Source organism: Corapipo altera, unplaced genomic scaffold (assembly GCF_003945725.1).
Source record: "Corapipo altera isolate COAL_440 unplaced genomic scaffold, ASM394572v1 46, whole genome shotgun sequence".
Classification (NCBI taxonomy): Eukaryota; Metazoa; Chordata; class Aves; order Passeriformes; family Pipridae; genus Corapipo; species Corapipo altera.
In genome coordinates, this window is record NW_020884883.1 from 9331289 (window position 1) to 9357476 (window position 26188).

Consider the following 26188-nt stretch of genomic DNA (forward strand, 5'->3'; position numbering starts at 1 on the left):
ACTTGTGCACTAACCTACATGTCTTCTCTGAAGCTTAAGCCTCTCTTTGCTTTGAGCTCAGGAGGAATTGCTCTAGAGTTATGTAATTCTGCTCATCTGTGGCATCTTAATGAGGCCTTCAACACTGGCGTGTGTCTATCTCTTCCTTATCCAAATGCAAAATTACAAGGAAAAGTCTGAATTTTTGTTCAGTCAAGACTGCTTGAAGCCACCCAAATCCCTCTCCAGGTAAGGAGATACTTTAAAAACAAAGTAAACAAAACAGTTCTGAAAGAACTTTTTCTGAACATCACCTTGACACCTAAGCACTTAATAACACACCATTTCCTACCCCTCTATAATTAATACACCAAAGCAAGGACACTTTTTAATATGTTACAGGTGTTGATATTTTATGAAGTCTTAAGCAAACAAAGCAAAGGCTGTGCCAAAACCAGCCAAACCCAAATCTGGCTGGTATGTAGCAACAAGGAAAGTTCTTTGCAATGACATTACAGATGCTAAAGAACTCCAAGTAATAACACCTTAAGTTTTCAGATGAGATGCCAAAGAACTGAACAGTAAAACAAACAAATATTTCTACAGCAAAAAGGGCCCTGCTTCCTAACACCAGTTTTCAATAGACCATACCACTTTGACGCACATGGAGCTGGTTGTACTTACTCCCCATGAAACTCTCTACCTTCTGTCTCAGGAACTAATCTAAAAGTGCATTCACAGATCACAGAACAGTCTGGCTTGGAAGGGACCTTGAAAGATCCTCTGACCCAACGTGTTGTGGGAAAAATGGCCTATATAAGATTATGTAGCACCTTGACCAACTGCATCACAAAAAACTCCAGCAATGGGAGATTCTATCATGTCCCTGTGGAGGTTGGACCATTATCATCTGCATATACTATTCCCAGATTTCTGTTCCACTCATTTACACACTTGTTCTTTCAAAGAACTTGAGTGTTGCTCTGTATGTATTTCTAAGTACTGGATACCTTTAATATCACCATCAGACTCGCTTCTATGATCTCTGGCATCAAAGACAAGTAAACAGGGATGTCCTCTTTGCGCAACACACGGCACCCTGGCAGTCCCTACACTTTGAAGAGACCTAAAGGATGCTGTTTTCTCTGGCCAACTCATTACTCCTGTGTTTCAAATACTAAGCTTCTGTTTTATGCCTGAGCAGCACACTTACTATAACAGTCATCAGTTTCAGGCCAGTGATTTACCTGAAACTTTCCTCATCACCTCAAAAGATCAAGGTGGATCTCGGAACCCATCTCCTGTAGCTCTGTGAGCAATGCACAGTGCACAGTTTTAAAAAACAGGCTGTCCAGAAGACACAGCATGTCACAGCTCGTGACAACTTGGCAGTGAGGCTGCAGTGTTTCCCAGTATCGTTCAGCGTTATTGTATTGCTGAAGGAAAAGCAATTCAGGTTTCATCTTCAGGATGATCTCCATCAGACCTGAAGGACTTGCTGTCTTGAACCAAGGCAAACAGTCAGGCTTTTACTTCCTCATTAAGTTCCTTCCCGTAAAAAGAGCTGGAGAGTGTTTGTGTGAAAATATTAGGATGGCATATATTAGGTGTTAACGCTGCACACAGGTTAGTGCAGTGCGCTGCAGACAATGGACTGAAGAAAGAAGGATCCAGCAGGGTCTTGCATAAGCTGCCTGAGCCAAGGTAATAATCCCAAATGGCAAATATGCCTTCTTTTGGTCACATCTGTTTTCAACAGGTGGCCTCTAAACCTGTGCTCTTCTGGAAGCTCAGTTGGTACAGGACAGCGCCATGTACTGAGCCTGGAAACACTGGCCCTACCATACCTACTGAAGCCAATTACTGCCTAGTTTCTTACAGAAAACCTGAATATTAGACACCTGGTGAAACCTGCCCTGATCGACCTTACCAGACCTAAATACCTAAAGGGAACCACAATTTCTACTGAACCTCTGAGGCCAACTCCATTCTTTATACAATAATAGAAATACTCACCTTATTGCAGATTTTAAAAAAGGCAACAAATTAAAAAAAACTAAACCACCCAACACCACAAACCCTCAAATCATGACAACTGAGTTATATAAACAGAAGAGTTCCTTTTATGCTGGAAAAGATCACTAAAACACTTAGCAGCAAATCTTTTCACATAGTGATAAGGAGGAATTCTGCTGCAACTGTCAGGTTTGGCCTGGCAGACTTAAGTGAACACTGACTTCAATTCCACAGCAAAGGTCAGAAAAATCTCTAAACAAATTGCAGTAGAATTTTCCTGGGCTATTGGCAGCATAAGGAAGATACTAATGTCCACAACTGCTAAAAGAAATCCAGATCCGAAAAAATAAAAAAGTATTGGGTAAGCTATATTTTCTAGAAATCAGTCTGCCAACACCAGTATTATATTTACACAGCTGGGATGTGTTCGTGTTTTGTAAGAAGTAGCATGAGATCTGGAGACAATCCAGAATCTCTCAACTTCTAAAGCTTCCTGTAAAAAAAATTTTTGCCATTCCACTGAGTCTGAGAAACACGAAGAACTTAAAATGTAATCTGTTAAAAAATTAATTTCTTTAGCAGATTACTGGTCCATTGATGGTGAATATTCTCTCTGCCTTTAGAGTAACAATAGTTATTAAATTATCAGCAAAACTAAATAGACTGAATTTCAATAAACAGCTGTGGTTGTACAATGAAGTTAATATATTGGCATGTGAAAAAAAACAACTTAATCAGAGACAGTACTTCTAGATACAGCTGAGAAGACATTAATTTAATGATGCAAATGCAAATTAAGTAGGTTGCAGAGACTATATTAAGCACCGTCAAAACAATACACAGAAAAATCTAAAACACTAAAGCAAGTAAGCTTAAAAGGGTAACCCTTGCCAATACTAACACAGAAACCTTTCAAAGGCCAGGCAAATCATAACATACATTCATATGAGGGTTTTTTTTAGAATCTGTTAGAATTTTTCACAAGAAGAATATATTCTGTAATTTACAGCCTAACACTGTTTGTCAGGGAAGATCTTAAGAATGCAAACTTCAAAGGTAGATTACTTTTTAAGTCACCTTTGATAGCATAAAGTATTACATCATGTTAAAAATATTCTTATGCAATCTCATTAGAAAACTGTATTTGACTGTAATAAAATCTGGACAATTATAATGCACGACATCTTGACAAACAGCCAACAAATTTTGATGAATATATCCCATACCACTGCTGCCCCACTGCAACCTCATTTGAATGACCACTAGAGGATGCTATGAGAACAATGAGACACAGGAAAACACAGGGACTGTATTTTGCCTGTAAAATAATTTCATTTACAGAAAAATGTCAGTCTATGAACTGTTCCAAGGTTATTAATGTTGAAACTACGAGTTATCTCGTAAGCTTTTCAGACATTTGGCAAAAAAAAGATGAACCCCAAAAATTCATAAACACACATGCTTTCAGAAATAACAAAAAGTTTACATCCTTCTTCTGTGTGACAGAACAGTTTATTATAAAAAAAAATTACACTATTTAGAGTACTCATATTTAAAACTAGGAGACAAGAAACAGTTTTCTAACCAGGTAGACCATTTGATGAACATTCTTTTGTGTATTCATAAGAAAATAACCCTAGAATTACAGTTTTATATATAATAAATTATTCAGTTGCGTACTTACTTCATCCATTTTCATACAAGTGCCAAAATCTGCCAGCTTCAGATGCCCATGTTTATCTAAAAGCATATTGTCAGGCTTCACATCTCTGTGTATCAAGCCCATGGAGTGAATTGCATCAAGAGCAAGAACAACTTCGGCTGTGTAGAACTTGGCCCATTTCTCAGGCACATCGTAATTGCTCATAAGGTTTACAAGATCTCCACCTGGCATGTATTCCATTACCATGTACAAGTACTTGTCATCTTGAAAGGCACAAAATAGCTGCAACATTAATAAAAAAAAAAGAAAAAAAATGCAATTACTTTTCAGAGACATCTAGTAAAAAGAATAAAGCCCCTTATCTTGAAATTTTGTTAAACCTGAGAATATCTTGTCAAAACTTATGTAAATAACTTTACTTTTTATATTCAGACAATCTACATTTTCTATTAATTATGACAGTACCTTGAAATTTACTGAACTTCAAAATCCCCTCATCTTCATTTTAAAGAAAGTGATAAAAGACTTCCTGATTTTTTTAATAATATAGGCTTATATATATCTATATATATATATCTCCATATTTCTTGGCATTAAAAAGTATCACTGAGTCAAAATGCAAAGTATCAAATCTGAGAAAGGGAGCATCACATAATGATTTGAAAATACCTCAACAGTGAGCAGCAACTCAGATTATTTCTAAATTGTGTGTATTATAAACTCCTTAACTCTGTACTTGTTCACAAAGTCACCACTGATTTTGTCCTAAATCAACATATATTGAAATAAGAAAGAAAACCAAAATGTTACTGAAGATAACTATAACACAGTGCAAAGAAATTATCCTTAACAATAAAATACTGATCTGGCATAGGTTGCAGTCAGTATGTTTCCTACTGGCATGATAACGAAAATAAGTTATCTCTTTAAAATGTATTTCAGACATAAAGTGCTGAAGTTTTAGAGATCTCACCCAGCAATCACCAAGTCTGAAAATAGCCCAAGTCATCAAAAGCATTACTATCAAATGTTCAAAGGCTGGTGTGAAAAAGTCTCTGAAAGTCTCACCTTACTTCTCAGGGAATACTGCTCCTTTACCTTAAAATCTAAAATTATTCACATCTTTAAATTACACACACAAAATTTAAAGGGAAGTGAAGACAGGATGTATGGAAAGGAGGAAGGGAAAATAAGGGAATCTGTGGAGGATGAGGAACCGTGTAAGGCAGGTATGTTATTATGGAGATTTGACTTTTAGATTAAAATTAACTGTATAATTAGCGACAGAAGACCTAGATTAGAAATATATATTTTAACACATACATATTGCACTGTATTTGTTTTCACAAATGGATAATATATGCATTATATAGTAAGATAATGCACTTGGTCATTAAAGTCTAAATTAAAATCCAAAATAGTCTCTGTATTCTCACATGTAAATATATTAATATTACACAATAATAAATAACAGCACTATGCTTTATACAGCACTTTCATTATTGCCCTCAAGGGATTTAATTTTAAAAAAATAAATTAAAATTATCTAGGGCTCTGGTATCATTTGTTTTTCATGTTAAAAACAAGACACAGAGAAGCAGTATGATCTGTCCCAGTTTCTAACTCAGAACAGGAGCTACATTTTCTTCAAACCAGCTCGATGTCCTGTCCCACTGGACCACATTACCTAAATATATCACACTAATACGCTTTACCAGAGAAGGCACACTTGCAACTACACTTTTGTTCATTTGCTATTTGCACATACAGACATACATTTATATCCTGCTTGTGACACTTTCCTTTGAAAATCCATGTCATGCATTTCTCGTTCCTTTCAACTGCATGTGAAAAATAAAAATAATTCCTGACAACTGCTGTTACTAGAACAAAGAACTAAATAAAAAAACATCTATTTGGTTAAGTATTTCTGCTGAATATAGGCAAGAGCACAGAACATGCTCAAAGAACAAATCAAGTAAATAAAAAACCTTGTAAAACATTTCTTGTGTGAAGTTATGAAGAATATATGGAAAGCTTTAGGCCAGTCTTATTAAATACAAAGAGGCATAGCAATATACATGAGAGCACTTAGATGTATTAATTATTTAACAAAATTCGGTACTAACAGTTTCTCCAAGCACATGCTTTCACTACCCATTTTATTAACTGGTGTAATTCACTGGTTACAACAAACAGCAATATGCAGTACTGATTCCTCCCAAAGGCATAATTCACATTACAACATCGTGATGATCCATCTCAGGAGACAGCTGCGAGCAACGGTGCTCAAGACAACTGAAGAAGCCAACTCTCCATTACTTGGATTTTACTTCCAAGCTCAGGTGCTCTAACTGACCACCAAACAGAAGATGGTTTCAGCAAACCACTGCTCTGGTCTTGCAGGATACCGGGGTGCACACTCACCCACAGACCAAACTGCTGATGAAAAGACAGTGACTGTTTAAATCACTCTTAATACTAACTGCCTGTGATTACCTGACTGTATCAGAAGGAAAGACCGGAAAAAAATACTGACATTTGTTTCTACATTTCTGTACAGAATTTTTCTTAGTTGGAAAGATAAATTCCCTATTATTCCAAATAATTATATTGGTATTTCGAAAGTCTGTTTCATTCTGTTTTATGATGCATTTGTGGTGACTAAAATGTAAATTAATCTACTTTCTAACACAGTCAAATACTCAAAACTCAGTAAAATTGCTGAAAAATGTATTTTTAAAAAGAAAACTGTGATTTGAGTTTAGATGTCAATTCAAAACCAGCTCAAGACTGGAAAATATTTATTACATCATCGTTATTATTGCTGTTGTTGTTATTATTATTATTTTAGTCTTACATATCTTCCTTACCTGAACCACCCACGGACTGTTGGCGAAGGCCATGATATCTCTTTCTTCCCAGAAAAAGGCTGAATCTGATCTCTTGATCATTTCAAATTTACTAAGTAGCTTCATTGCATAAACTTTCTGTGTCATTTTATGGCGAACCTGTTCATTGAGAAAGAAGAGAACCAATTTTTTTTAAATGCCTCATTAAAAACCTGACCACCAGCGCAAAATATTTCTGCTATGTGCAAACTGCTTTCTGGGATGCGATGCCTCCAGGTCTTCATACACCCAATTTTCTACACAGTAAGGATTTGAAAACTTCCAAACCTGGAAAGAAAAGCTTAACAGCCACTCAAAAAAACCACCACAGCAGGGCTGGAACAAGAAGGATGCCAAGGGAAGGAAGATATGCCAGAGACTGGACAAGGGCTGCAGCTGCCACTGCAATCGCAGCAGAGGAGCCACTGGGCCATGAGCAGAAGCTCTTGGGAGGTGCCTGTTTCTTTGAAGATGCAGCAACACGAGCCTATGATAATGAAAAAAACCTCCAAAAAACCCAACGCAAAACTCAGAATGAGAAAAGTACCACCTTTCTCTAAAGACCTGGACTGCTCTTAACATTTCCTCAGTGAAGGTGCCTACTTCAAATCACCCCGAACACTAAAAAGATAAAATGACTCTGTTCACAGGAAAAAAAGGACATGCTATTCCCCCATCAAAAGTTAGATCATGTAAGGAGAAATAAAGTCCAGTTGTGTTTGTATTTTCTTATTCTGAACACTGTCTAGCCATTTAATTAATTCATGTTAGAAATTCTGCAAGCAGTCAGCTTCAGCCTCTGCCAATTTTTATTTTGCACCAGGTAAAGATTGCTCCTATTTCTTTCTTTTCCTAAATAGTTCTTAAACTCATTTTAAATGGTGCAAAATTAGTAACATAAACCTTATTAGAAAACTGGAATTAAAACTTCTATGAAAAAATATGAAAATATTTTGGAAAACTTCATCTGAATGCAGACATGAAACCAAATCCTTAAATTACACACTTGCAGTCATTACTCTGCTAATTAAACAATATGAGACTTATGCTGCTTTATGAAACAACTACTAAAACACCAGGTTTTTAACATTCTTGAATGTTCCTTACAGAAATCAAGGTGAGAAGTATTCAGCTGTAAAATGTCTGAGTCAGTAGAAAAAAATAAATTAACTGCACCTTAATGTTTTACATATTTTCTTCCTGTTAAAATAAAAAATTCAGTGGACTAATTTCTGAAATCGATTTGTGAAATTTGTGAAATGCACCAGAAATAGAAGTTATGGTTTTCTGGTGCATTTAAAACTCTCACATTTAGAAAAATAAAGCAGATCTCCCGACCTTAGTTTTGCACTAGTTTAATTATGCTACTTGAAAGAACAGAAGCTTTTCTGAACAGCTGTAAATGTTTCAGGTCCACTACATCTGCAGTGCAAAGCTTCAGAGAGCCATCTATTTGGTCTACAAATCTGGGAGTCTCCTGCTGCAGAGGAGTAGTAGAAAATAATATTGCTGAAGGAACAGAAGTATCAGTGGAGGAGGTAATCTTGGAAAGAGTGAGAACATGAACAGAAACAGGATTATTTAAGAACTTACTTGAAATTGGTGCTTTTTCCTTTCAAGATATAGATGCAGAGATTTTAGTATTAGTACCTTGCATAGTTTAACACTAACCAACAGCCTTCTGTATAGTTAGACCAGAAAACCTCCAGCCTAACACCAGAACAGAAACAGGGTATCTACCTTTATTAACAACTCTATAAGCACATTTTAAGACATCAACAATTAGTCAGCTAGTGAGGGTGTCCTAAAAAAGGATTTTGAAAATTAACTCCTTCCCATTTACTAATCCCACATGGGATTATTTACAAAGATTTGGTGGTACACCACAAACTATACTCCACAAAGTAGAGCTCTTGTAATCCTGCCCAAAACCAGAAGAAACACAAAGACCAGAAACCACAAAAAGACACTGTTTAATTGAAGATGCATTTTCTGTGAAAGTTCATGTAAAGCTCTGCAATGTATTTAGTAGTTTACAGTTCCTAAACTTGGTGTGTACTCTTGCATAGGTGTAGTTAGTGTAGTTGCCTTCATTTAAAAGAACACCTGTCTCCCACAACTTTGGGAAAAAAATTGTTGAAAATTAGCATAGCCTGAAACAAGCTCATGCACAGGAGAGGCAAAGTAAACGGGGGGGGAGACCCGAAATCACAGCCTGTGCACCTCTCTAAAGTAGTGCCAATAGCTTATTAGTTGGCTAAATTACTTCTGGAGAAAATTTCAAGATAGATTCTTTCTCTCTACAAAAATCAAGGAACCAAAACAATAACTGGTATGGCACACCCAGAGACTGAGTGTGTCTTGGCACACCTTGCAGGGGAACAGACCTACCACTGATATTACTGCTTCTATCACCACCGTGGCCCCTGGAGACAGCCTTTTTAGCTGCTAGTCACTGTACTCTTCACCCAGAGCTATATTTGTACATACAGATATTGGCTCATACAGCAGATTATTCATGTATTAAACTGTCATGATGTTTCAATTTCTTCCAACTGTTAAAAGGACCTGCCAAATTTAAACTGCAGCTCATCACAGTAACTCTCAAAATAGGTAGGAAAATCCCTTCATGCCATTAGCACTGAGTAACATGGCCTCATTTAACTCATGAAAATGCATTAAGAAAAAAGAATTTCACTCTACTGTGCTTCAACAATCTAAGACTTTCAGTAAAGGAGTACACGCAAAATGCACCCATAATTTCTACAGCATCCACACCAGAAGATAATCTATAGGTAAAGAAAATAACATATCTATTTGAAGTTATCAGATTGAATATGCAGCATTAGCAATGGTACAGTCTCTTTTATGATTAAAAGAAAATGAAGGTCCTAGAGTGGAGTTTTGAAATTAACTCCAAGGCTTGAAGTAATCACAAGTATCCTAAAATACTTAATAGAGGCATAACACATGACTATGGATAGGGCACTGAAGTTCATATTCTGACAAATTTTCAGGTAACAAACCACGACTTTATCTGCTCTATTACAGAGCTGCACAACAGCAGCGGACAGGGAACTAAACCTAATAAACAAAGCACTTAATGGAAAAAAGTAAACCAGCACCTCTTTACGCAGGTCATGACAACTGCTGGTTTGCAGCACTAAGAAATCACACAGTAAAGACTGACAACCACACCATCCTTTAGCACTCAAACACAAGAAAGCTTTAGCTTTGCTTTAGTTTTCTCTTCCAGTACATGACCAAGTCAGTCTGGTGTGTCACTGCAATGTTGCAGTCCTTCATGGTTAGATCTGGGAGAAGGGACTAAGGATAAGTTTCAATTTCAAATCAAGAGGATTTTTCCTCAAGTGAAAACAAACAAGAGGTACTCAGGATGTGCTTTCATAAATTACTGTTTCTGCATAAACCACAAGTAACATATTAAGCACCATAATTCAATTTTTCTGTCTGCCCAAACACCAGTCACTTTTATTCACGGCACTGCATAAAAGAAGAAGTGGTCTGGCAGCTGGCAATTATTTTCTTAGCTTTCCCCAGACCCAGTAAAACCAGAGACCAGAGCTCAAGTGTAGAGTTTAATACTTCTGGAGCTGTAAGGAAATTGTTTTTCCACCAAAGTCAGATGCTCAAACCAGAATCATCTGATCTCTCTTTACTGGATTGAATTTTTTTAATTTTTTGGAGGGGAGAGGAAGGGAGAAAAGTGAGGCTTTTAAATACAATCTAACTGTAAGACACAACAGTAGAGAATTTACTTCCCTTTTCTGAAAGAATCTGGAAAGCTGATCACTTCAACAAGAAAATGCTATACTGGACCAGAAGACATGGGGAAAATAAAATTAAATGACAGAGGTCATAGCTGCCTATTTTATGCTGTAAATATTACAAGCCAAAAAATAAGCATTCTAATATAATCATTAGAAACATATAATAAATATTTGTGCTACAAATACCTATGCACAACAGCACACACTGATAACAAAAAATTCATTAATTCACATAGTTAATCATGTTTTATTTATGGTTCTTTCTGCATTGAGTCCCCACTGAAGCAAATTCCTATTTTGATCGCAGAAAGCATTGCAAAATATTTTGCTTACTGCAAATCCATCATCCGCAACAGTGGTGTTAACATTTTAAATGAAGTAGAAATAGATATAGCTTAGCTCAATAGTTTAAATTTGTATCATACCTTGTGAGGCAAAAAATCTAGGTATGTCTGTCCACATCAGCAGCTAATATTAGTTCAGATCTGCAATTGTATTTATTAGCCCACTGCTTTTTAGCTGTAAGACTGCATAACATTATGATTTCAACTTATATTTTTACATTACAGAAAAATGGTGTTCTCTTAAATTGACATAAAGTACAGAAGAGTTCTGTATGAACACACAGAAGTTCCCCTCCAGCGCGAAGCATTCCTGCTTTTTTGAAGGGCTTATTAAAGAATAAAAAAAACCCAACATAACAACAACAAAACCCAAAACTCATTATTATATAACCAGGTTATCAAGCATTTTGCCATTTTCATGGTCAGGCAAATGAAAAATAGTTTGTCTTCAGATCCCTCAAACTGCCTAACTGCAGCACGGACAAAGAAAACTCAGCTCTTTTTCAAAATCTAAACTGTGCATGACATGGATTATTTAGAAAAACCCTTCTGTCTTTAGAAATACATATATGAAAATGCATCTTCATTTTTGAAGCACATCAAAAATACAATTCTCTTGGATCCTTCCAGCAAATATATGAGTGTGACACCCAAAAAAGGCACAGCTTCTGTTATTGGGATCTTCTCTTTTTCATCTCATCCCTACTCAGCAAATAGACGAGGAACTCTGCTCCTTATGACTTGACTTTTCACTGACTTCACATGCAAGTATATGAAAAAGGAGAGTCTCTATTTGCTGCTACAAGTGGATATACATAAAGATAAAAACATCTAATCAGGGACTTTAAAACAAACCATTTGATGTGTCTGTCAATGAAAAGACAAGGAATAGCCTGCTTTTTTACAAAGTTCCTTGCAGCAGCCCTTTCACACATAGGTAAGGTTCTGCTGAAGGTTCTGGTTTTGGTTTTAATTTCTTGCCAGCAAGGATATAAAATCATATAAAGATACATATTAATTTTTTAAAGTCTTGTTAGAAAATGGAGATTTTTGGAAATACTCCACTGCAGACTTCATACATTCTTCTGGATAAAAACAAAGTGCAAATGACCCTGATAAAAATAGCTAAGAGGGTGCTACATTCTCATGTTGCCAGACTTGGATAAAGGTGTCTCAAAAATGACACAAATGAATAAAAATTGCTGATTACATGTTGCTATCTGCCGCATTAATCACATCTAAATTTGCAAATTACCCATTAGTCATGCAAATAGCTTTACTCTAGTCACAGTTTCAGGCTAATTTTAGGTTTTCTTCCCCAGTTTCCATTAATTTCACCAATGCTAATATGGAAAATACAAAGAATTTTATAAATGGATCATAAATGTATTACCATTATACACTGCATACCTTCTATAAGCACTTCACAGCTTAGATTTTACCACATTCCTCAACAAAACCCCAACACATCTTTGTATTTTCCAAAATGCTTATGTATTAAAACACAATATAATTTTCGCAGCTTCCTAGTGCAAAAATAGCACATAACAGTAAAATGTCAGTTCCATGTCAAAAAGCAAAAGGGTAATTTTTGTTACCTTGTGGTAACAAGATAACAAGCTTCAATTGCTGCAAATTAGTTGCTCCACTTTCCATTTACTTGCTCCACAGCTCTCTTCCACTAAAAATGCTCATAGAGAAAAGTATCCTGGATTAGCTGGTGCACAGTTATCTGTAAACTCATGATAACTTGTCCCTGCTGTTTATACTTCAGATTCTATTTGGTGCTTACATCCAAGGCTTATTTCAAAACTGACATATCAATCCATCTTATACATATGTGCACATTTTTGTGTCACTTATCACACATTAGGACTTGGAAGTCTGGGAAAAACCAAAATTAAATGAAAATCAGATTATGTGTGATGCACCAAGGGTTTTTTTGTAGTTTGCCTTTTTTTTAAATAAAATTTCTCTACAATAAAAATTTACAAAGTAATCTCATTCTTACTTCAGATATTATAGAGCATACAATGTTGAGGGGACAATGTCAAAAAATGAATCTTTTAAAAATCCTGAGTCATGTCAGTTAAATACAATGCAAGCATTACAATTATAAGAGCAAAACAAAATTCTTTTGTCACACTATATACTTGCTCTTTCATAGGAAGGTTTCAGACATTATTATACAGTGAAGCTTGTGGTCAAAAAAATTTAGAATTGCCATGAACTGCTTTTTTGACATTGATCAAAGGATAACAAACTATTTCCCAAGTCCTTCCCTTCCAATCCATCACATTTTAAACTCGAATGTACTGTCTACTATGTGCAGAAATGACCTCATGGTACAATGAAAATAGTACTTATTCTTTATAAGAATGCATTTTTAGGTATAAAGTGTGGAAAACTGAGGAAGGTTTTGGCTAGCATTAAATCATTACATTCTTACCAGTTGCACTTCTCCAAAAGCCCCTCTTCCAATCACCTTTACAACATCATAGTCTTCAGCTTTCATTTGTAAAGCTCGGATTTTTTCCACAATCTTCTCATCTAAAACAAATCAAGTAGAAGTTGTGATAATGCATGTATTAACAGAATACAAGAATTTTCTCTATATTTTTTCATTTAGAGTAAAAATAAGCTATTTGTATTTAAATGTTTAGAGTTTTCTTGATAATACTTGAAATCTGCAGTCACTCTAAATATCCCCTTTCATTATTCTTTGGAAACCATTAACCCTCTACCTTTAGCTATAACAACTGAAATGTCTTTTGGATTTTGCTGATTCTCATTTCACACCTCTAATAATCACTCAAAAGCTCACAAGAAGACTCTGGCAATGAAGAGAGGCAGAGATGCCTGTTGTGCAGAGGTAGAGGACTTGGTACACACAAAACCACTGCAGCTGCAACCTGCTCCTACACACCTGGAGGGTTCAACAGCAGTCAAATGGCAAGGCATATAACCTTCATGTAGGGATCATGCAAAGACATGACTTCAGATCCACTCATTCATTCCATCCAACACATTGACTCAAGTTTACCTATGTGTATGTAACTGCTGGCCATCTCAAAGTGCTTTTTGGTGTTCGCTACACTTCTTAAAATGATGTCTACAATGCTCTGTTCAAGTATTCTCTGGTATAACGTTCTGAAGACAAGCTCTGGCTGTCAGTATGTGTCTTGTTGGCAGTTGTGAGAATCCGTAAGGGAAACCAGCAAAATTCTGATCTCTGACAAATTCTAAAAACACGCAAGGTCCTAGACTCTTTAATTTTGCAAATGAAGCATGCTATGAATGCATTCCTGGCTAAATGCATTTTTTAAGTCTATTCTTATTACAAGGACAAAAGATAATGGAAGCAATGAATGGAATCCATAATACAGGAGGTAATCTTTCTTAGGCATGGCAAGCACCCGCACACACTGAGAGGAAGCAAAACAAAGCAAACCAGGTGGCTGGAGCAAGAACTCTACCAGGGAAGAGCATGAAATTCTATGAAAAGCTGTGGATGCTTATATTCAGAGAGGAGTAGAGGTGTATATTGTGAGATCCCTGTTTAGGGTCAAATACCATGGAATTTGATCCCTAGAAAGGCATGAAAGAGGATCTCAGATCTGAATACAGGAGGAAAAAAGGATCAGAGAGACAGTTAATCCAGTATGACATTAAAGATGATACAGTCCGAAGAAGTTAATGATAATGAACATCTAGTAAATAGCTTAACCATTCCTACATATTTACAAAGAGTAGCTTGGCAGGCTACAAGCAATCCAGGAGATGCCTGACTATCGAGAACATTTATTTTGTTCCAAGCAAGCAGTAAGCCAAATCAGGGAGGCACTCTGGTCTATTACCCACAGACAAGAATGATCTGGCCCAGGAAGACAAAGTCTATGGGAGCCTTAGCTGAAGCAACTGTGGTAGAACTTAAGACTCTTAACAGAAATGAGGAAATAAAATAGCAGAGCTTGGACTTCAGAAGAACAGACTACAGCTTGATTGGGAAACTCACTGGCAGGATCCTGTGGAAAGCTGCTGTGAAGGGCAGAGGAGTGGGTTGATCTTCAAAGATGACATGTTCATAGCACAAGAACAGTCTGTTCTAGTTAGCTAGAAATTGAACAGGAATGGCAGGGTGGAGCCAGTCCAGCTAAATGGACAACCTCTGCCTCAAGTCAAGCACAAAAGGCAAAGGTTTGGACCACGGAAGCAGAGATGTCCCAAACGGGTACGAGTGATCCAGCAGGAATGTCTCAAACAAGCAAAGACAGAATTGGGAAAGCCAAGTTTGGCTGGAATTGAAACTAGCCAGGGTAATGAAGGGCAACGAGAGCCTTTATAAATACACTGGCAATAAAAGAAAGAATGAGGCAAATATGGGCCTGCTGCTCTCAGTGAGGTAGGGGATCTAGTGCCATGGACATGGAGAAGACCACGGTACTCAATGATCTTTTTTGCCTCAGACTTCACTCTCAAGCTCTGCTCACAGGCCTCCCATCTCCCTGAAGGTAATAGTTGAGTGTGGAGTAGCAAAGTATTGCAGTAGGGGAAGTTAGAGTTAAGGACCAATAAACTAACTTGATGTACACCAGGTCATGAGACAGGATGCATCCCAGTATGTTGAACAAGCCAGTAAACACCACTACCAGCCTGTTCTCTATCACCTTTGAAAGGTCATGGCAACCTGGGGAGGCTCCTGATTACTGATAAAGGGTAGATGTCATGTCTGTGCTCTAGAAGGGCAACAACGAGGATTCAGAAAGCTACAGGATGGACCAGCAGGCTGACCACACTGCCTACAACAAGCACGGAGCAAATCCTTCTGGAATCTGCTTCCAAACACTTGATGGACAAGAAAGGATAAGAATGGCCAGAATGGATCTAAAAAGGACAAACTGTGTTTGATTAACCTGATTTCCTTCTATGACAAGATGTCTGTCTTGGTGCACAAGCGGAGAGCAGTACATACATCCTTTCCTATACTGCAGCATGACTTTCAACACAGCATCTCAAAGCATCTTTGTAGCCAAACAAGGCCAACATGGATTGCACAGAGAAGTTACCAGGTGAGTGGAATACTTGCTGGAGTCACAGTCAGTGGTTTTAAGTTCAAAGTTGATACACTGGAGGGCAGGGCGGCTTTTAGGAATGACCCAGACAGGACAAGTAAATGAGCTGACAGGAAGCTCGCAGAGTTCAACAACAGCATGTGCGGAGTCCTGGAGCTGGAATGCAACATCACACGACAGTATAGGATGGCACTTCGAGAAAGAGGACCTGACAGCCTCGGTGGACAATAAGCCAAGCAAAGAGGAACAAGCAGCCAGTCTTTACACTGACTGTGTACAAGTCTGCATGGGTAAATCCATAGCCAGTAGGTTGAGGGAAGTGGGAAGCAGATTTCCTCCTCTATTTGTCACTTGTGAAACCATATCTGGAATGCTATGTCTAACTTTGGGGTCCTCAGTGCGCGAAAAATATCAAAGCATTCGCCAGCTTCATGGAAGTCCACCAGGATGCTTCACATGGTATTCATAGAGAAGCTGAGAGAACTGAATTGTTCAACTTAGGATGAACAAATGGTTGGCCTCAACAGAAGCTGAAATGAGGCTTTACTTCTAAGGGGTGCAAAGTGAAAGGACAAGAGTCAACAGACAAGTTGAAACACCGGAAATTCTACTTTGTAGTAAAAGAATACCAAGAATTGGGGAATGGAGCAGACTGCCCAGTAGAGCTACAAAACCTCTGCCTTTGGAAATTTTCAAAATTCAACTGCACAAGGACCTGGATGATGTAATATAACATCAGAACTGGTTTGACTTTGAGCAGAGTTGGACCAGCTGACCTCCAGTGATTCTTCCTAACCTGTGGAATACAAAAATGCAATTCAAACTTTCTTCTTCTGTGGAAAAGATTAAATGTGACAGGGAAGGGGAGAGATTAACGTTAATAATGAGGCAATAGTCTGCTAGTAAAGTTGTAAGGACAGAGGCAATTAAAACCTCAAAAAGTAGATACATTTGCTACATTCAGTGTACCAGTAAGACTGAAGTAAGCCAGAGTGTGAATCAGGAAAGCTTAGACAGGAAGCACAGGACAGCAACAGTGCTTCACCCACACCAAGTTTATTATTTTGTTAATAATGTGAACTAATTTTGCAGATTGAGAAGGGAAGACTGTGCTTGGAAGCTTATTTAACTGCAGATCGGAACCTCTGGCACAAGACAAATAATAATAAATGTAAATTCACAGGAAGCAGCAGTAGAGAAGGAACATCAGCAAATTTCAAGGCAGAGAGAATGTGCAATTACATGTTTGAACACAATATTACATCTCATGACGGACAGGAATCACATGAATTTATTTTCAAATGTTTCTAAGATGTTACAAATATCTTCAGATGTGTGAAATAAGATGGCAGGTATTTCAACACATTGAAAAACTAGTGTGTAGTTTTACATAGCTCAATTTCTGATCAGAAACTCAAGGGAATATTTCTGTGTTCAAAACAGAATGCAGAAACTACAAACCACACTACTACAGCTCCAGTGAAACTCTTTAAGCATTAAATACTGTGATTAAGCAATGAAAAACCCAGTAATATATGAAGCAACCAACAGAGGAGTTCTCAGTTTTATCATCCCTGTGAAATGCTGAGAATGGAGAAATCCTACTTTCTTAGCTAAGAGATAAAATAGAATAGGATAAAATAGTATAGAGCCCTGTCAGTTGGAAGGGACACACAGCTACCATCAGTCCAACCACCCGACCACTTAGGGCTCACCAACAGTTAAACATGTTGTTAAGGACATTGTCCAAATGCCTCTTAAACACTGACAGGCTTGGGGCATTGACCACCTCTCTATGAAGCCTGTTGCAGTGTTTGACCACCCACTTGGTAAAGAAATGCTTCCTAATGTCCAGTCTAAACCTCCCCTGGTGCAGCTTTGAACCATTCCCACATGTCCTGTCACTGGATACCAGAGGAGACCTTCCTCTCCACTTCACCCCTCTTTAGAGAGTAATGAAGTCACCCCTCTCAATCCCTTTAACTAAGATTTAATAATCTTAGTTAAAAATAGTATCATCTAGGGATGCAAGTGTTGTGAAGGTATCAGTTACATAGATGGATTGTCTATTTTGGTATAAAATTTTACAGATATGGAACAGATAATCAATGCATGGAACTAATCTGAAACAAAAAAAACTGGGGTGCAAGAAGGCAAGTTTAGATTAACCCTGAAGCCCTGTCATAATTGCAACCCATGCTGGATCATATGATGTAGTTCACATATCACATAACATGATCTAATTCAAGGTGCAGGAGACCTTTCCAACAGTAGCCTTTTAGTAGAGTTCTGAATTTTTGGAAGATTTCACACAGGTAAGTTTGCAAATTTGTGGTATCTGTATGCACAGATACCACAGTTTGTATCTTACAGCCTCATAAATTTGCAAAAGAACAAAGTCCAGCAGCAGAAAAATGTTATGTTTAAAGGAAGGAATTAGATGGACTCCCCAGACCCAGAATATAATGGAATCTGATAAAAATATTGTGACATTTGAGTAGAAGTCCTAAATGTGAGAATATCACCACCTGTGATTCAGTTTTCTTCTTTAACACAGGAAGGACAGGGAATGCTGGATACCAAGAGTGTTTAAAGACAGCTTTTGATTTACTGTTTAAAAGTGGCACTATAATCTTTAAACAAATGAAGTTTCACTTTCTGAAAGGGCAGAGTGTTTGGATCAGTCACTGACAGCTGGCAGCAAGAATGTGGCTGAAGGTTGCAAACGCTTGTGAAAACAGAAAAAATATCTGACTAGGAGAGTAAAGTGGGATGGGGAGGAAGAGAAAACCACACTCTTCTGCTTTTTAAATTAAACAAAAAAAAAGTTCATATGAAGGTTATTTTCTTTAAATAAAAGAATGTGTATCAAGCAGTCCTGGGCTGTGTATATGTGATGAATAAAAATGCAAGGGAATGCAATTTTACCCCACAGGTCAGGCACAATCAGTCAGTGAGTGCTGCTGTGGAGCACGTTAAGTCAAAAGCTACTGCCCTAGGCACAAGTCCAGCCAGAAATTAAACTGAAGTACAGCCAGGAAGTGCTGCAATCCCACACCCACCAAAACCAAACAGAAAGCACAACAGAAAGACTGAAGTCATTAGGTGTGCATACATAATATCTGGTCAAAGGTGTGTGAAGAACAGGAAGCTGTTGCAGACCTTGCAGAAGCAGCAGAACCTAGAAGGCACAGCTTCAGACGGGGTAGTGCTTCCACCCCCCAGAGAAAAGAGAGGTGGACACAAGAAGTATTTTGACTTGCACAGACAAAAAGAGCAGAAGACAGGGAAACAGAAAGCAGCAGCCCTCTAGCTTGCAGAGAACAGATTCCTTAATGAAAATAAGCCTGATGGCAGGACTGAATTGCTTTGTATCTACTGAGTACCTAAATGGAAAAGTGGTTAATAACACCGACATATAACTTGTTTATACGTCTGAGACATTCCGTGTTAAACACTACGGCTTCCATGCTCTGCTTGGGAAAGTTGTTTATTTGATATGTCTCCCATCCCTACTCTTACTAGAACAATGTCATTAAGAACGGAACTGGAGCCCAACCTGCTGAGGCAACAGCAAAGACCTGGCAAGGAGTGCTCTAAGAGAAGCCAAGAGAAAACCAGAGTAGCAATTAGCTCCTTAACTCAGTGTGAGTTCTGCCGTGCACTACATTTCTAAGAGTCTTCTTGGCATATGACACTTCATCAGTGTGGCTGGCAGGAAGCAGGGAGCACAGAGAGCTACAGCCATGGCAGGCACTCGCACCACACCAGATAACACATTTCTGTTGGTGGCTGCACGGTTGGCACATGATTCAGCAGCTTCAAGTCACACAACGAAATGCAAGCGAAGGAACCAGGACTGTTAATTTTACAAGAAATTACCCTTAGAAGATAAAAATTCCAAGTAAGCAGTGTCTGCTTGGAGAGGAAAATGGCCAAGGCAACTTTCTAGAGAGTTTATTCAGGGGGTCAGCAAAGTTGCTGCACAAATGTCACATCTGCACTAAAAGTTCCTTCTACTGTAAATACGTCCATTGCCATTACACTCTGCAAGTCTGCCAACCTACAAAATATCAGCAAATCATTTCAACAACACAGGTTTCTAGTTCTTGTATGATGCTGGATAATGCACAGGAAATCACTGATCCACTGAGGGGGTCAAGACTTCTGGATTGTACCAGGCCTGTTGATGGCACCACTCCCTGCCCTGCTGCTTGGATTACTCAAAATCCATTCTTTGTGCCCTTTTATTCCTGATGATAAGATTATAAATTATAAAATATTTTCAACTGTTGTTTAAATCTGTTATTTAATTATTTAACTTTCTGCTCCCAGAAGTTAAAGCAGCCAACAGGCTAAGTAGCACCTGAAAGGGAGACCACCAAAAAAGGCACAAGCCACCAAGACATGATTCAACACTTGGCAAATCTCAGATGACAGAAAAAGTGACTTAGAAGAATTTACTCAACCTATTGTCTTGGTCTAGATGATAGAAGAGGAAAAGAAAACACCAAGAAAGATTTGTTACACCAAGTCCATGCTGGAAAACTCACCCTTCTTTTCTAAAACAAGCAAACTAGTTTTTGCTCTCAGAGGACTATGAGATTCCTCTCATTGTTTCAGGAATTAAATATTGTGTTATGCTTTCCCTTCTATGAATACTCTAAAAGAACACAGCAACTTAACCAGAATCCCAACAGTTGATTAAAACAACATAAAAGACTGAAAAGGAAGGGTTGTATTATATGAGATACTTAATGTGCCTCTTACAACAAATATAGGCTCCACTTGGGGTCAATACCTCAGAGAAAGTGGTAAGAAATCAGAATAGTAAGGGAAAGCAGGCAATGAAAGAATTTCTTGCATATTAAACAAGTGAAGAAGCTGCTTCAGCAAAGTGGTCACAGAAACAGGATACACCAAACTCCTCTAGTATGGGAAATTAATAAACTGCCTTTGTGAAATGAGTTGAAACATCCGAGTTTCAGCTTGAAACTATGAGTTGAGCTGAACATCAATTAATGTCTCAGCTGAGGTGCAAACTATTTCATTTTTAAACTAAAATAAGCTATTAATAAAACATTAACCTTAATAGCAATGATTTGTTGTAGGTTGGAAGTAGGGTGCACACAAACCCCTGGGAATATGGTAGGAAAAAAAAAATTCTTTCTCAAAGTGTTATTGTGGAAGAATTAAGTGATTAAACTGACCAAAAGTGTGATGATTATTTAGCATTCTATACAACTTTTGAAGATTTGTGCAATATGGATTAAAACAATCGCAATGACTTCACCTCAGCTGCTTTACTGTGCACCCCACTGCTAACTCATGGGATGGCCCTGCCATCTCTCTGTGGTTGCCTTCAGGAAACTGTGAGGAAGGATGCAGGCTCCAGGCCCCTGGCACAGACTGCTCATCAGTGTCTGTCAGAACCTTTTGACAGCAGTTCTCATCTAGGCATTTGCTACAGTTCTTCAGATGCTGAGAAAAATCACAAGCGACAAGAATTCACTGTTCCCTAACCTAAGAGAGCAACAACTTACAGTTCCATAAATTCCTAACACAATTCCCAACTCTTCTTCCAAGTCCAAGGTAGCAAGAGGCTTCAGCAAGCCTTCGTAACGCTCTTTCCACTGATCCTTGCTACCCTCAGAACAGTTTCCAGGAAGACATGGGCAATGGGTTCAGCAACTTCACATGGCATAAAATCGCAGAGCCAATAAGAACCCAGTTGTTGCCCCATTTTTTCCTGCACCCCAGCAGCTTGTTTTGTGTTGGCAAAGTATAAGTGAAGTGAAATGAAAATCAGAAACTGGTCTGCTTTTCTTTTGCCTGACTAGTTTTAACAAACAGAAAAAACAAACCGCTCCACTCTTTGCTTTAATTCTGCTCGGTTCCCCAATCTGGTACCAAACAAACCACACAAACACCTGTGTTGGAAAGGACTTTGAAAGACATCACTGCCAGGACTGATTCTTTCCACTGCAATGCCAATAGATTACTAGCTTCAAATGTTTACCAGATCTTCATTTCAGAATTATTTTTTTTAAGTGTAAATCACAGAAGATATGGAGCCTTATTTTTCGTTCTCTCCCAGGCAGTATAGAAACCCGAGAGAAGTTACAGGGATGATTCTTAAGAGAGAAGCACTGACCCACGATCTATGAGCTAAAATAGTCTGGTCTTACATCCTTTTTTTTTGAAGTTCAACAGGTGAGGATGAAGTACACCTTTGAAAACTACTACGAATTTTTTGATAACATGTCAGAATTTTTTTAATTAGTATTTGGCTATTTCAATTGTATACTGTCAGCTCATTTAACAAAAAAAGGTAGTAATAAAATTGTGAAGGAAAGTATATTTCCATGTTTCTGCCACTGCTGGTAGCCTGTAGGCCACATCAGATACTTAATAATATTTAAAATAACAACTGGAGGGAACCTAGAGAAGGAGAAGGAGCAACAGCCTTCAAAAAAGGGCAGACAGACAGCAAGAATGTTCAGGGGCTGCACAAAACAAACACCAAACAAACAAACCAATCCAACCTGTTCACAAGGTTAAATTATTTTCCCCCAGTAATGTAAAAGTGAATCTGAACAGCTCATAGAAGTTACTGATAAATGTTATTTCTGTCATTTGCACTGGGTTTTTCCCTTACTTTACACATACAGCACTTAGTTGCAGGTAACAAAGATACTTAAAATACTGTTTCAAACCCTTTCTTTCACAAATATCAGCTTGAATTCCTTTGAACTCAAACTGAGAATAATCCCAAAGTATGCTTCTACTTCCTAATCTGTTGTTTCTTATTTACTGTATTTTAAGTGATTTCTCCAAGTGAGACTTTACTGGCAACTGTAAAGCTGTATGTCCATCTACAGGGCTCTGCCAAACCTCACAGAGAAGCACTGAATTTCAAACAAAAGAACTCACCACAAATTACTACACTGGCTACCATTTAACTGAGGAGCATGAGTGGATATTTCAAGGAGTCCCAGGACAACAGAGAGCAGAAATACACCTCTTACAAGTAAAGAATCTAAAAACGAGTTGCTGATAAGACTGCATCTGCAGAAATCTTAACTTATGCAAAAGAAAAAGCTTTTAAAAAAAATATGGATCTCAAAATAAGCTCCCACAAAGCATAGCTGTTCCAAGAAGGCTTACTCACTGCAACTTACATTTTAAAACAAATGGCCCACTATTTTTACAAGAAAAATATTCTGCTTATATACATGGATGGAAATCACTTTGAAAAGACAAAATACAGCTACTCTGATGTACAGTCTTTCATTTCCGTATGCTCAATGAACTCCAAGATCCTGTCTACAATTAATTTGGGGAGAATCACACACATCTATGCAAAGGTGCAAAAATGCACCAACATATTTTAAGGTACAACCTTAGTTTTAGTTTTTAGTTTTAAAAACCCAAAGAAGGCTGTGGGTTAGATCAAGTATGACTATATAAACAATGTTGACATTTTGTGTAATGAATTCCTGAAGAATAATAACTTGGATATGCTTAGCAAATTATACAGCTACACATACATAAGATAAAAAAAAATAAAATAAAAGGATTTTTCCAACTGTATTTAGGAAAACAAAAATCTACAGCTTGTATTTTTCAACATTATTTTCAGCAATATAATAACTCCCCAAAATGAAACTTCTTTCTGTCACAAATGGTCCTCCAAAGCCTTCTGAATACAGACGCTCAGACTTATAAAAATCAGTACAACGACCATCAGTAAAGCATTTCTGACCACTCAGCTTCCTATGACTGAGATCACAACGATGTCATTGTTCAAGGGCCACTTGCAACTTACATCTATTTAAGAAATTATCAATGTTCTTGTTCTTCCTCAGTGCTGGATAATCCAGATCAAGGACCAAAGAATTCAAGCCGTCCTGAAAAAAAAAAAAAAAAAAGTTAATTGAGTTCTAAAATCTTAATTAACAACTTCACTAAAACTACTACACTGAGACTGATTATGTATTATTCAAGCATGCATTACATTCCTAGTAGGCAAATCAAACAAGCTCTCAAGTATGTTTATAAACCAGCAGAGGAACTAACACACACTGACTGGCTCCAAGTTCTATAAACAGTACAGCTATATTACCACTGATTAGTGGCACTGGGACTTAAACTGGAGTAGTAGTTTTAATCTTACTCATTAAACACTGATTTAAGATACTGAGTTCAGTCAATCCATTTTTCCTATTTTTGTTCACAAGGATTTCATTACACATTTTCTGCCAAAAAACATTTGCAGGAAATGTTTGTATTATCCATATTATTGCTCTGATCACAGTCTCTCTACCTTCTTGTTCTGGATATTTGAAAACCAATTGCTCATTTTTCTTAGAAGCAAGATGTGACCTAAACTTAAGAAGACAATTCACCACATAATTCAGGCTCACAAGACTAGATTACTTTTTCTAAGTGACTCAAAAGAAGGCAAGCCAGAACTCTACATACCATTCTGCTACCCATTATCAGTGCCTCAGCAGAAAACAATTGAGACCTCTTAAAATGGCAAGGGATGAGATCACCAAATCTAAACTAAGAATAGTATTTTAAATGCCTGTTACAAGACTTAGCTCAATTCCACCTTTCTGCAAGTCGAGAAAACTTAAAAAAATTACTCTAAAACACAAACACTTTTCCAGTTACACATGGACAAATAAAACTAAAAATTAGCTTCAGATAGTAAGAGGACCCAGAGATACCATTCATTGCCAGCAACTCCAGTGTTCAGCCTGAACTGGCAGTTTTATTCATTGCTCTAAGAACAAAATTCTCAGACTGTTTCTTCAGGCTTTTGAACCTTGACAGGGCATCACAGAGATTTAAGTCAGAGACCATATCATGTTTATTACAGACAGACAACAGAACTAGATAGCTTTTCAGTCTTCTTAATAACTGAGGCTATAGCTAACAATCTGCTGATTTCATACCTTTTTCTTAAAACATCTGAGAAGGTATAATTTATTGAAAATATCACTAAAATCACTCATTCTAAATATCACTAAAATCACTCATTCTGGAGAGAGTCAAAGGTGAGGCCTAAGATTATTAAATACATTTTGAATGCCACTTTGTCCTAAATACACACATACACAAATAAGACTACCTCTGTGGAGATGTCACTTTGCACCACAAAATACATTAATGGTTAAGACCATTTTCAACACTAAGAGATTTTATTTATTTATTTACTTTTTACCTCCTGACAAATGAAAGCTTCTTACAAAGTGTCAGAGACACACTGACAAAGTACAGGTTAGACAAATGATTAAAAGCTGTCTGAAAGACTAGGCCCAGGATACTGTGATCAGTGGCACAAAGTCCAGTTGGAGGCCAGCCACCGGCTGTGCACCCCTGGACAGAGAAGATTAACACAAAGTTCAGTAAGGGGAAAAGCCAAGTCCTGCTTTGAGGGAAGGAATAACCCCAGGTACCAGGTATAGGCTGCAGCCTGAGAAGCTGGAGAGCAGCTTTGCAAAGAAGGACCTGAGGGTCCCAGTGAACAGATGATCCTTCCTCTCTGCTCAGTACTGATGAGGTCACACCTCGGGTACAGCATCCATCCCTGGGCTCTCCAAATCACAAAAAGCAAGGATTTACTGGTGTGAGTCCAGCAATGGGCCGTGAAGATTAAAACACTGGAGCACTTCTCAAAAGAGGAAAGGCTCAGAGAGCTGGGACTCATCAGCCTGAGATGGCTAGATGCTCAGGGCAGGGGAGCTCATCAATGTGTATAAGCACCTGATGGGAGGGACTGAAGAAAAGGCACTGCTCACTGACAGGACAAGAGACAATGGACACAAGGTAGAACACAGGAAATTCTATCTGAAAACTAACCTTTTTTCCTGTGGTCAAGTACTGGAACAAATTGCCCAGAGAGGTTGTGGAATCCCCACCAGCGGAGATACTCTAAACCTGACTGGACCCGGTCTTGGTCAACCTACTCTAGCTGACCATGCAATGAGCACGGGTGTTGTACCAGATGATCTCAAGAAGTTCTTGCCAACTGCAAACATTCTGTGATGTAACAACTATAATATTTCCACCACTGCTCAGAAAAAAGGTGGAATTTTACTCTTGAATCTATGTAACATAAACTGTTATGAATGTCTTACACATAGAGTTTTAGAATTTCCTAACAGAAAGAAACATAAAACAGTGTTAATAAACAAAAAAGGAAGTCATAGACTTATAGAATCAGCCAGGTTGGGAAGGACCTCCAAGATCATCAAGTCCAACCCTTGATCCAACACCACTGTGGTTACTAGACCATGGCACTGAGTGCCACATCCAGTCTCACCTTAAAAACCTCCAGGGACGAAGAATCCACCACTTCCCTGGGCAGCCCATTCCAATGCCTGATTACTCTCTCTGTAAAAAATTTCTTCCTAATATCTAA

At 37.8% G+C, this 26188-nt stretch overlaps 1 protein-coding gene across 3 annotated transcripts in view; it reads right to left on the reverse strand.

The window, feature by feature from the left end:
- The window catches only part of ROCK2 (Rho associated coiled-coil containing protein kinase 2), a 105195-nt gene that overhangs the window by 40711 nt on the left and 38296 nt on the right, over positions 1-26188 (reverse strand). For all 3 annotated transcript variants that reach the window (XM_027641151.1, XM_027641152.1, XM_027641153.1), the window contains exons 2-5: positions 23585-23666; positions 13134-13234; positions 6532-6669; positions 3680-3940 (exon numbers count right to left, since the gene is read on the reverse strand). In XM_027641151.1, the coding sequence (XP_027496952.1) occupies positions 3680-3940; positions 6532-6669; positions 13134-13234; positions 23585-23666 (582 nt within the window). The remainder of the gene's footprint in view (positions 1-3679; positions 3941-6531; positions 6670-13133; positions 13235-23584; positions 23667-26188) is intronic.